General features: G+C 39.4%; 1 protein-coding gene across 1 annotated transcript in view; it reads left to right on the top strand.

Moving 5' to 3' along the window:
• LOC128857128 (D-2-hydroxyglutarate dehydrogenase, mitochondrial) overlaps positions 1-13,545 on the top strand; it is a 32,615-nt gene that overhangs the window by 10,814 nt on the left and 8,256 nt on the right. The window contains exons 3-5 of the mRNA XM_054092705.1: positions 9,489-9,630; positions 9,695-10,086; positions 10,144-10,312. Of these exons, the coding sequence (XP_053948680.1) occupies positions 9,489-9,630; positions 9,695-10,086; positions 10,144-10,312 (703 nt within the window). The remainder of the gene's footprint in view (positions 1-9,488; positions 9,631-9,694; positions 10,087-10,143; positions 10,313-13,545) is intronic.

The following is a 13,545-nucleotide window of genomic DNA, read 5'->3' as shown; positions in this document are numbered from 1 at the left end:
GTTACCATGACATGCTCGACAAGTTGTTTCCAAAAATTGAAGAGGATGACATGGACGACATTTGGTTTCAACAGGATGGTGCAACTTGTCACACTACCAAAGTTACACTCGAACTTTTGGCTACCGTTTTTGAAAACCGAATAATCAGCCGAAATTCCGATATCAATTGGCCGCCTCGGAGCTGTGATTTCAACCCGTAGGACTATTTTTTGTGGGGAGCCGTTAAGGACAAATGCTATGCGAACAATCCAGAGACGATTGATGCTTTAAAACACGAAATCGAAGTTGCCATTCATGAAATTGGAGCCCAAACAATTGAAAATGTGCTTAAAAATTGGGTTGATCGAATGGCCTACTGTAAAGCCAGTCGTGGCAGTCATTTGAACGATATTATTTTTCATTCATAAATGACAATGTTCAATCTTCAAAATAAAAAAAAAAGTTTGAAAAAAATTTATTAGTTTTTTTTTATAGCCGATTCAAAAAGCAAATTTTACATGGCCCACCCTATAGTTCGTGGACGCTTGTTGAAGCACAAATTATATGCGCGTAGTCCACGAAAAGTCCCTTTGTTGACATAAAAACACGTTGAGGCACGCATAAATTTTGCCAAAGAGCTCGTAAAGTGACCAAAGGAAAAATGGAGATTTTTTTTGTGGACGAATGAAACTAAGGAACTGGCTTTCAGCTATGATGAAAAGATTTTAGAGATGTACTACCTAGCAGACCGTTATTCGCCTCTGAGTGAATTTGACAGATATGCCGACGTCATTAGTTTTGTGTTTCACAAAATTTAGCTAAGCTATAATTCCCCTCAAAATCCGTAGAATCCAAAGTTCACCTCAATTTTTTTTTCACCATACCTAAAGAGCATACCTTTTATCCATCATCCTTGGCTCTGAGCTGTATGTTTGTCGTCCGCGAAATTCAGAATATCCGAGGTGTGTTCAAAAAGTATCGTGAATTTTGTGTTTTTTTTTCAAAAATTATTTATTTATTCATTAATATCTATTTTGTTCCCTTCAAAGTAATCCCCATGCACTTGTGCTAACGTTTTTTCCAATCTTCGAGGCACTTCAAAAAATATTTTTTTTTTCTCTTGTTCAGCTCCTCCTTCGATGCCGTCTTTATCTCGTCAATCGTAGCGTAGCGTCGTCCTTTCATGGGCCTCTTCAGTTTCGGGAACAAGAAAAAGTCAGAACAGGTGGCCAAATCTGGGAAATACGGTGGCTGTGGCATCATTAGTGTGTTGTTTTTGGCGAAAAAGTTCGCGCACAAGCAATGATGTGTGAGCAGGAGCGTTATCGTGATGCAAGAGCCAATTTTTGCTCTTCCACAAATCTGGGCGTTTCTGGCGGATTGCTTCGCATTGCAGGTAATATTCCTTTTGACCTTTTTACCCTGTGGCAAGAACTCATAATGCACAATGCCCCTGCAATCGAAGAGAACGTCAAGCAAAACTTTTACATTCGACCGAACTTGGCGCGCTTTTTTCGGTCTTGGTTCGTGCGGCAGCTTCCATTGAGATGATTGAGCTTTGGTTTCCTCGTCATAATCATAAACCCACGATTCGTCACCAGTTATGCCCCTCTGGAGCAAATTTGGGTCGTCGCGGACAGAATCCAACATCTCATTGGCAATGTTCATGCGATGCTGTTTTTGGTCGAAATTGAGCAGTTCTGGTACGAATTTTGCGGCGACCCGTCTCATGCCCAAATCATTGAAAAAATCGAATGGCACGAGTCAATCGATATGTCTAGGTCCTCAGCAACTTCTCTGACGGTAATTCGACGATTGACCAATACCATTTTCTTCACTTCATCAAATTTTTCGTCTCTTGTTGAAGTGCTCGGGCGTCCGGCACGCTTTTCCTCCTTCACATTTTCTCGGCCTTCTGAGATCACTTTGTACCATCGATACTAATGGTCCAAAGTAGCTTCTCCGTATGACACAGTCAGCATTCGGAATGCATCCGCGCACTTATTTTCGTTTTTCACACAAAATTTGAGACAGGTTCTTGGATCCATTTTTTTTGAATAGTTAAAAATGGAAGACGAGCCGATACACGTGCAAGCAAAGCAGCTGCCAACAATTAACTGAACATTCAAAATGGCCGAACTCGTCGGCATGAGTGGGAGACATGAGTACCAACATATCGGCACAAAAAAATCGAAATTCGAATATTTATAACCTGCGAAAATTCATAAGTCCCAATACTATTTGAAGACACCTCGTATATCATGATAGGACGGACACATGCTTTGTATATACGTGTTTTACTCCTAACACTCATGTTCTTATTTCTCCACACTATATCTCTCCAGTACCCGGAAATTCGTGCTGATTTTGTTGTTTGCGCTTTGAACTCCTACACCAAATCCCTGTGCGATGTTATTGTCGATCCCAAGTACTGAAAACTCATGACTTGCTCTATGATTTGCTCGTACACGACCAGTTTACACATCAACGGTTGTTTCAACACGGCCATGGTTTTTGCCTTGGTGTCGGAGATTTGTATTTTAAACTTGGCTGCCGATTGCTCGAAAATATACAATAGTCTACGCGCATTACCTTCCGTATCTGCTAAAATCACAGCATCATCTGCATAACAGACAATTTGATTTCATCTGCGCCCATTTTATACAATCGTTTCTACTATTTTCATTACAAATTATTGGAAAGCAAACGACACTAGACTTGAAAATGATAGCAAGAGGAATAAGGATGAAATTCACAGAAAAGAGACTCGCCTTCTTCACTATTTAGAACCCCGCGAACAAAAAACTGTTCACAGTGCATTTCATGTACATTTTTTCATGTAAAAAAACGAGCCGTTTGGTCTCTGTTGCACTAGTTTTTGTTTTGTTTTTTTGAAGGATCTCTAGCATTGGAAATTTTGCACTCTTTCTATGGGCATTTATGTATTGCTAAACTTATATTAGTATAGATATGTATTTCTTCTGTCAACGAATATGCCGAAAGATTAATTGAAGACTACCAATGCGGTTTTGGTAGAGGCAAGTCTACAATCGACCAATGTTTTGTTCTTAGTCAAATGTTTGAAAAATACTATGAATAAGGACTAGATGTTCACTGCCTGTTCGTTGATTTCAAACAAGTCTTCGACTGTGTTAAAAGAGATAGGATCCAGCAAATACTGCTTATTCTTGGAATACCTGCCAAACTAATAAGGCTCGTTAGCGCAACGCTCACAAATACGCAGGCAAAAGTGATCATTCAAGGGAAGCTCACAGAGTCGTTCTCTACTGAACCAGGTGTAAAACAAAGTGATGCCTTATCAGCAGTAATATTTAATTTGATGCTGCACTTTGTCGTAAGGGAAGTGAACAAAGGTGATACCTTGATAACTAAAACAACTCAAATAAATATGTGCTTACGGAAACAATCTTCCATTTCCTCTGTGAATGCCCTGCCCTATGGAAGGACAGAGTGTTAACCCTGGGCAAACCGCTGTTCGAGAGTCCCGAGCAACTGTCTGGCTTAGACGTCAACAACCTAATAAGGTTTCTAAACCGCACAGACTGGATATAGTCCTGCTGCAAATAACTGTTAAACAATTTGGTAACGAGGATTCTGGATGAATCACCACTGTAACCAACCAACCAACCATGTGCTTACGCAGATGACATCGCTATTCTCTCAAGAAATAGGAATGATTTAAAAGAAATTTTCCTAAAAATTAACAAAATTGCGAACGGTATTGGCCTTTTTGTAAACGAGGGCAAACCCGAATTTCTGTTGAAATCGAGGCGGCCTGCACAGATGCAAAATTTCCATTTTAAGTATCTAGGAGTTATGTTCGCATGTAGCAGTCAGGGATCGCATCAACGCCGCCAACAGAGCGTATTACGCCCACCTTAACTTGTTCAAGTCACGACTTTTGTGTGAAGCTACAAAGTTAACTATGTACAAGACCAATCCTAACGTATAATTGGGAGGTATGGACTCATAAGGTTGATGACTGCGCACAGACAGCTAGCATGGAAAGAACAATTTTATGAAAGACCTTTGGCCCAATAAGAATGGATGATGGTACCTATAGAATCCGATTGAACTCTGAACTGAACGATCTAACTCAGAACGAGACAACTGTGCGTTTTGTTAAAACGTAGCGAATAAGATGGCTAGGCCATGTGATCCGTATGCCTGCTGACTGTACGGTGAAGAAAGGCTTGACAGAAAAGCTAATAAGCGTGAAGGCCAAAGGCTGACCAAGGAACAATGCAGTGGAATACGACCTTAAGAAGTTGGGAATACCTAACTACGAAGCAACAGCTCAAGATAGACCGCTTTGGAAGAGCTATGAAAGAAGAAAATATTTCTTCTGTTGAGATAATCTATTTAGTTTTATTGACGTTTATTTTTAAACCGAAGCTTTTACTGCGAAGCGTAACAGCCTTGACTAGTTCTTGTAGAGAACTTATACTGTCTTCCAAATGGGTTGTATCGTCAGCGTATCTGATGTTGTTAATATTTACCCCATTTATCTTAATGCCCCCTTCTAACCCTTGTAGTGCTTCTTAAAAGATTATTTCAGAGTAGATTTTAAATAGTAATGGCGAGAGAATGCATCCCTGTCTAAGCTCTCTTAGTATAGATATTGTGCCCGCAATTTCATTGTTTATAAATATTTACATCTGCTGTTTGCTGTCAATAAGGATTCTTTATACATGCATTGAGTTTCTTTTGCATCGATGTACGGGCATCAGCTGTCTGTTAGTTGGCTAAATGACAGTCCAGAGTATTGTTTACAAACGCGCGGAAGCATTTTGCCAAGAGTAAACGCGAAAAAAGAAAATCGGTAATGGATTTCAAACTTAATAGTCTGATTGGATTATATTTGGCTGGAAAATCACAACCTGCGATTGTTCGTGAGCTCGAGCACCTTAAAGTAAATAAAGGTTTTGTTTATCGCACCATTACTCGTTACAATAACTCTGGTAGCATTGCGAAACGTCATGGATGCATGGATGTGGTCATCAAAAGACAGCAACGTCACGTGATATGGTTCAAAGGTGAGGAAGCGACTTGAACGAAATCTCCGACGAAGTGCCAATCAAATCGCAAAAGAACTGAAAATATTTGACTGTAGTATCCCCCGCATACTGAAAAATGATCTCACAGTCAAGCGATAGTCCAAAGGCGCATGATCTCACACCAAAGCAGCAACAAGTCAAACTTGAGAGAGCGAGGAGTTGCTTCTGTTCGCTGTAACCGCAGATGGGCGCTCCCCAATCGTTTTCATCGAGCCTGGCGTCAAGGTAAATGCAAAATATTATCGACAAAGTATTCTGGAAGGTGCTTTGAAGCCGTGGACATCAACAATTTCGGTGGCAGACCATGAACATTTCAACAGGCCTCGGCACTGTCTCACAAAGCTCGAGTGAACCAAGAATGGCTAAAAGCAACGTTCCGAACTTGATAACGTCCACACAATGGGTCTCAAATTCACCAGAGGCGAGTCCGATGGATTATTCTCTTGGGGCCATTTTGGAGAGCAAAGTCCGAACTGAAAGACTCACCAGGCGCTGAAAAAAGCCATTGTCCGCGAGTGGACCAAAATACCTGCAAGTCACGTTCGGGCAGCTTGCGATTCGTTTCTTCACAAGGCCATAGTCAAGGCAAAAGGTGGTCATATCGAGCAAAAGTAAATTAATTCTTAATTTTGTATTATTTAAACACATTTTCTACTTTGATTTGGATAAAAGTAATTTGGTTACACTTCGAGTGTCGGAACCTGTAGTACATGAAAGCAAAATACTACTTTACGTGTTCCCATGCCTTTTCCAAAACAGAATTGAGCTTCTCCCATTACCGATTCACTCTGTTTGTAAATTCTTTTGTGCATAATTTTCAAAAATATTTTGAATGAATGACTCATCTTATAAGTCTGTAATTTTAGCATTTCTTTGCACATTTCTTCTTTGGTAATGCAATAAAAGTAGATTTGAGCCAGTCTTGTAGATGTTTTAACGCAACGTTAATGTTTTTTCGAGGATTTCCCTGGTTTCATCATTTATTAGTTTCAAAGTTTCAGAAGGAAGTTCATCTGGACCTGTTGCTTTATTATCATTGGAGGTTTTGAAGGCATTTTTAATTTCAACTTTTGTGATAGCTGGTCCCGTTAAGTTTTCAGTAGGTATTGCCTGAAGCGCAGATCTATTGACGTCGGAGAAAAAGGGATGAATATATTCTTGCCAGACTTTTTTCTTTTTACAAGCGTCTAGCACGACTTCGTTATGGTCATTTAATAAAACATTTGGCACAGTTTTGCGGCAGTTTCTTTAAGCTTTTTGTAAGGATTAAACTTAGAAACGACAGGAGCTTTGTTCTGATAACTTCGAGTTTATTTATTCAAAATATTTTCCTTGGGCCTCGATGCACTGTTTTGCGCGGTCTGAAAGCTTTTCGAAAGAGTGTTTCAGTTCATTGACCGGAATATCCTTCAGGATGTCAGTACAAGCCTTTTGGATAGTCTCTATGGACGCAAAACGTTTTCCTTTCATGGTCAAATGCAATTATCCGAATAGGTAGAAGTCACGGGGAGACATATCAGGTGAATATTATGAATGGTTGATGATTAAAATGCGATTTCTAGTCAAAAAGCACAGACCTTTTGTAAGCCCAAATGATCAGTTAAAATGTGATTAATCGATGTTTTGGAGATATTCAACTCCGATTCCAAGAATTTCAGCGATGATTTCGGTTCATTTTTGATCAATTTACGAACAATTCCGATGGAGTTTTCGACCATAAACTTTTTTGATCATTTCAAATGTTTCGATAAACGTTTTACCGATTTTGAAATAAAATTTGATAATAGCTCTTGGTTCGAAACTAATTTTTGTACCGATGCACAGTGGTTCCGCCATAGGACATTGGATGAAAATAGTCATGTTAAAATTATGCAACAATATTTAGCTAAATGTTAGTTCATTAGTCATAGCAACTTAGAGTATAAAAGAAATTTCAACTGCACAAACACTTCACTTATAATTGTGCCTCCAAAGTAAGAGAATTTGAAAAGTGATAGCGTGGTCTCCGCTCCGTACTTACGCAGTTCCGGGAAGTGTTATTTTTCTAAGAATTACTGTGTTTATGGCCTGTTGTACAATGGAAATTCAAGTTGAAGGTATGTAAAACATGTTGAACGTTTTCTTATCTTTTTTAATTATTATTTGATGGGTTTTCAGACCGTACGAAATACGTACTTTAATATTTCCCTTTTTTTTTTTTATAAGAAGTTTGTAAAGTTTTAACTAAGTTCGCACGAATTCGCACAAATGAAACATACATTAAAATATTCTTACATATATCCTCTTTAAGGAAAAATAGTTTCCAGCTGCGATGACCTGCGACTGCGCTTGATATAGGGTCTAATCTGTACCTATGTGACTCATCTACGAGTAAATGTTAGATTTGTGGTGCGACACCTAAAGAAATGAATGACGTAGAAAAGTGTAGAAACAAACAAGTAAACTCCAGTAGGTTTGAATTTGGTTTATCACCCCTGCATTCTTGTATTAGATTTTTTGAATACTTTATTCATGTTTCTTATAGAATCGAATTTAAAAGGTGGCAAGCACGTTCATCTGAGGAAAAAGCACTTTTAGCTAAGAGAAAGGAATTCGTTCAGAGGGAGTTTAGAGAACAATTAGGCTTGATAGTTGACAAGCCGCGAAGTGGAGGAAGTGGCACCTCTAATGATGGAAATACAGCACGAAAATTTTTCCTTCATTCAACCATATCATCCGAAATCACAGGAATAGACAAACACGTTATAGACAGATGTAGTTATCTCCTACAATGTCTTTCATCTGGTTTTAAAATTAATTCGAATAAATTCAAAATATACGCACTAGACACTGCTAAAATTCTAGTTAGTAAATATTCATGGTATAATTTACCTGCATCAGTTCATAAAGTGCTCATTCATGGGTCGGAGGTAATCGATCATTGTTTATTATCAATTGGAGAATTATCAGAGGAGGCAGCTGAATCATGTAATAAATTAGTGAAACAATTCAGACGTGACAATACCAGAAAGCACTCAAGAACTGTAACTAACACGGATCTTTTACACAGGCTTCTTCTTAATTCCGATCCATTTATATCTAGTCTACGAAAATTACCATGTAAAAAGAAGTTAAAAGTTTTGTATTTCTAAGTACATTAAGTTAACTCATCCTTTCGGAATTTAATGTTTTTTTCTATTACTGTTTATAATTTAAGATTTATGCAAAACCTTAAACGGAACAAAAAAATTTTATGTAAAAAATGTGTGTACCTAATTTTCCTTTGACTTTTTATATTAATTATATATTACTTTATTATATATTATTATTATTATATCTTATATATATTCTTATTATATATATATATTTTTTTATATGTCTTAATGTTTTTTTAACAAATAAAAACATTTATCAACTTAAAAACGTACTAAAAAGTCATTTATCACGCCAAAGGTTCCTATGACCGCTCTTCCTACGCAGCGGGACCACTGTGCGATGACACAAACATACTGACACTTTAAACGCAATATCTTCGCTCCCACTGAAACGAATGTCACCAAGCTTTCACTGGAAGTCAGCTAGGGATGTAGCTTCCAATGCTCTAACTCATAAAAAAGATGGCGCCATCAAATATATTTTTATGACGCCAGTCTCGTTTATTTTGGACTCCACCTTGTAGTCTCTCAATTTCTTTGTTCATCCACTAAATTTTTGCGTGGCGTATTTTGCGTCTAATCTCATAGTTAAGGGATCTGTATCTGGTTTGATCCCTTATTTTTGCAAGTACGTCGTTCTTGTGTTAAAGTTTCTATTTCAGCTGTTATCCATTTACTTTTAGCTTCAGGTACTTTTTTGCCTCGGTTATGCTGCGGAAGTGGATTGAGTAATGTTTAAAGAAGGTACGATGTACCTAAAATCGAGCGTCTCTATAAGTGAGCGCGTACTGTATTTTGAAATTAAACAATTACAAATTTTTATTATTATTGTCCTTATAATTTATATAACTATACGTTTACATATAATTGCACATAATTATATTTATATAATTATTCATTTTTGCTCACGTAATTGTTTCCCAATGCAACACAAAAGCTAAGAGAGAATTTAAAATGCAATCAAAAGCCGCCAACGGCCAGCTCCGCCTTCTAGACACGATATTTTTCTTGCTGTTGTTGTGTTTTTATTTGACACGCAAGTTTCTATTCGAGCACCCCTTTTCTTAGTTTACGCCATAGGTACCACACACGAACACACAAACACACACACATGCAGCCGAAAACAAAGTCGCATTCGCGTAAAACAACAACGCAAAGACAAACTCATTAAGGGTGGCTGCCTGCTTCTTCGCTGTACTTAGTGTTTGTTTGTGTGTGTATGTAATTGTATGTTGTTGTTGTTGAAAGGATTGTTAAGAAAATTATATTCTCTTCCTTTTCTTTTTATTCCTTGCAGGTGCGACACAATGTGAAGCGTGGCAATTATGCCAATTTAGAGGGCAAAGATGTCACCTTCTTCGAATCTATTGTTGGGAAAAATCATGCGGTCCAGGAGGACTTACAGGGCTACAATGTTGATTTTTTGCGTAGTGTACGCGGTGCGTTGTTGCTGGTAGCTCAAAAATACCCAGCCTTATTGAAATTATTTCCATTAAAATACAGGTGACAGTCAACTTGTGTTAAGGCCCGGCTCCGCACAGGAAGTCTCTGCCATACTGAAGTACTGTAACGAACGGAAATTGGCTGTTTGCCCGCAAGGTGGCAACACTGGCCTAGTAGGTGGTTCGGTGCCGGTTTGTGATGAAATTGTATTGTCGTTGGCGCGTCTCGACAAGATTCTACATATAGACGAAATCACTGGCATAGCGGCTTGTGAGGCTGGTTGTATACTGGAGAATTTGGACTTAAAGGCAAGGGACGCGGGCTTGGTGGTGCCACTGGATTTGGGCGCCAAGTCAAGCTGTCACATTGGCGGCAATGTCTCCACGAATGCTGGCGGATTGCGCGTGTTGCGATATGGTAATTTGCATGGCAGCGTTTTGGGTGTTGAAGCGGTGGGTATTTGAGTTTAATTATAAAGTGTCATTAATATGGAATGACTGCTATGTCAGGTGCTAGCCAATGGTGATATCCTCGACCTTATGTCGGACTTTAAAAAGGACAACACTGGCTACCATTTGAAACATCTCTTCATTGGCTCCGAGGGTACGCTGGGTGTATTGACCAAGGTGTCCATCCTGTGTGCGCCACAGCCACAAGCTCAGCATGTGGCCTTTTTGGGTAAGTACAATGCAATCAATCATTAGTTCCTCCACCATACATTTCTGGTACCGATCTATCACAAGGTTTTCTGATCGAAAATACATAAAAGTAAGAAGAGGGAAACGCATACGACTCCGGTAAAGGACTCTCTTTTGAAATTAAAATTTGGAGGTATTTGGTAACTCCTAAAGCAGTCAAGCTAAAAAGCCCATTGAACTTTTTTTAAAACTTTGGAAAGAAGAAGGGTAGATAGTCAAGGAGGAAGGAACAGAAGTAACAGAAGAAAAAAGGTAGGACAGTATAGTGGCATAAAGGTAGCCTAGACCTTTGCGAATTTTTCAGATTCTTTAGTAGATCTGAAAATATCCTCCAGTTTGAGAGAACGAATATTACACATTCTCATGACATCGGAACCCGAAATTCGCAGCCTTGCTCTAGCAAATGCAAGACACTCACAGAGAAATCGCTTAGTGCCATCCGCCTCCTCTAAGCAAGGCATGCAAATCGGGTTCTCAATGAATTCAATGGTGGTCATATGCAGACTCACATGGGTTATGTCCTGTAATAATACCGCCCAAGAACCGAACGTCTTTTTTTCCGAGTTTTAGAAAAGAGCTCGACAGTTTTCTTTTCCGGCTTCTCAAAAAATACTTTGCAGCTCTACAGCATTCTAGACTGGACCACCGCTCTTTATGTAAATTGCATATGTAAACGCTAATCCACTTCATGTTTTCTGCAGAAGTGATTCCGATTATTGGCTTCCGATATCTGGCTCTGCTACTTTTAGAATGGCAAGCATTTCCGTTTGGAAAACAGTTGCCATTCCTCCCACTGCGTAATGATACTTATTACTATCGTTTAAGTGCCAGTACGGGCTCCAGATCCTATTTCATTCTTGGACCCATCGGTGAAGAAAATATCCGTCAAATATCTTTGAATGCACTCTGGATTACTTCTTTGCTCACGCAATGGAAATCTGACATCAAATTTCCTTCCAAATGAAACTATGGGTATAAAGGCGTTCTTAGGTGCCAAAAACAGTGGATACTCCTCAGATAGCATCTTAAAGATTTCTCAGTGTCTCGAAAATCTGTCTTCGTTCCAAAAATCCTATTTATGGAGCCTACACTTTGCTTTTATTGCTTCCTGTTGTATCTTAAGATCCAAAGGGGGCAAATCAAGCTAGCATTTAGAGCAACACCGTAGGTTGTATTCATGGCACCCTCAAAGCATAAACTTCTTTGCGGGCTGTATATGTAGATTATCGAAATGTGGACTTAACCATAGTCCGTTGCCACCAGACCACAGAAGCGTAAGTGATGATTGGTCTGATGAGTGCTGTGTATATCCACCAGACCACAACAGGTTTCAGACCCCAGGTTTTGCCAAAGGCTCTACGGCATGATTGAAAGATCCTCAATGCGCGGGCTTTACTACTCAATTGCGCATTTAGCCCAAAGTAGCACCTGTTGGCAAGAGTTATCCTTCGCTTCATTTCAAGGCTGTCATCGCGGTAATATCGGAACCAAGATAATTGAAGTCTTTGACCATATCGAGTTTATAGTTGTTAACTTCTATCTGTAGTTCAAGACGTCGCGACTTCCTGCAGGACGCCAGCATATACCTGGTTTTGCCCTCGTTTACCGTCAGAACCAATCGAGCGGACTCTAGTTTAATAGCGAATAAACTAAACAATTCATTCTTTAATTAAGGCAGAGAGGGGGCCTGGACACTTTAAGCAGGACGATATTGTTACCTTCGAAGAATTAATTGTCCGAAGTCGTACTTGTAGTTCCCTCTAGAAGTACACTTAGTCATCTGTGTAGAATGACCTTTAATTCAACCGAAATATGCAACAAACAGCGCGAAAAAGTGCTAAATTCAATTAAAATAGGGCGAAGAGCCAAACCCATTGAATATAATATCCAAGGCAAATTCAGAACAAAGAGTTCATCTTCCTATTAAAGGAAATGTAAGGCCGACGCCTTAATGTAGACCGAGGATTTGCGAACTCTCATTGGATTTTGCATGGGGCATTTTTGTGTGTCCAAAAAGGAAACTCTTCTTGTTTCGGTTTCAGTAATCGATTGTTATTCAAGGTGAGGGGCTGGTTGGACCTCTGCATCCGATCCTGCTACCGTAGTCACCAGATACCCGCAAGCCGGGTGTTCCAACTTATACCTACTGGTAGGTGTTAATACAGCCGCTTCTCAAATGAAGTACAGATGCTGACAGAAAAGCCGCTCACTCTAAGACAGACGCTTTCCGGTTTTGGTTTTTGCAGTTTTTTTGTGCGGGTGGTATTTTATTTCCCACTATCCGCCACCTGGAAACACGTACCATGGGAGACTGGAAAACCCGAGCCATTACATAGAACCCACAAGGCAGCAGACGTAGAGAAAGACCAGCTTATATACCTGGAGAAGGCAACTGGCAATCAAAGTAGAGAATCTCCAGCTAAGTTGGAACGAGATCAAAACTCATGCAAACGACAGAACAGCTTGGAAAAAAACTTGTTAGAGCCCTTTGCTCCTTAAGGGAACGATTGGAACTTATTTATATATATTATATAAGAAAACTGAAACTCTCTGTAGTTTCTCCGAGCTGGGTGGTAAAATGTCGGTCTGACTCTAGTGGCAATTGCTCATCTAGGTAAAGGGACCTCTAATTCATGCTAAATCTGAAATAAAAAACTCCAACAGGAAATGCTAAAATATATTAAAAACTTATACATAGGGTGAGGAATTAACTACGGCAGACCGCATCACAGGTCGAATTCTAAAGGGTTTTCCAATAAGAGGTGTTATTTTGATATTCAAAGATTTGTTTCGTTGCTTGTGTGGCACGTAGGGCCGTCTTGTTGAAAATAAATGATGTCCAGATCAATACCATCCAATCCCGGCCATAAAAAATCGTTAATCATCTCTCGATAGCGCATTCTATTTACCGTAACTGTTGCTCCAGCTTCATTTTCGAAAAAGTAAGATCCAATGGCTCCACCGGACCATAAATCGCACCAAACAGTCTCACGTTGAGGATAGAGAAGCTTTTCAACAATAACTCTTGGATTTTCTGAGCGCCAGATCCGACAATTTTGCTTGTTGACGAAGCCACCGAGGTGGAAATGAGCCTCATCACTCAAGATGATTTTTCGATGGAATTCCGGATCATTTTCATGCATTTCAACGATCCAATCAGCAAAGACAGGACGTTGTAGATGGTTGGCCGGCTTGAGTTCTTATGTTAATTGG

Source organism: Anastrepha ludens, chromosome 3 (assembly GCF_028408465.1).
Source record: "Anastrepha ludens isolate Willacy chromosome 3, idAnaLude1.1, whole genome shotgun sequence".
Lineage (NCBI taxonomy): Eukaryota > Metazoa > Arthropoda > Insecta > Diptera > Tephritidae > Anastrepha > Anastrepha ludens.
Note: the sequence above shows the minus strand (reverse complement) of the source record. Positions and strands in the feature narration are given on the sequence as shown.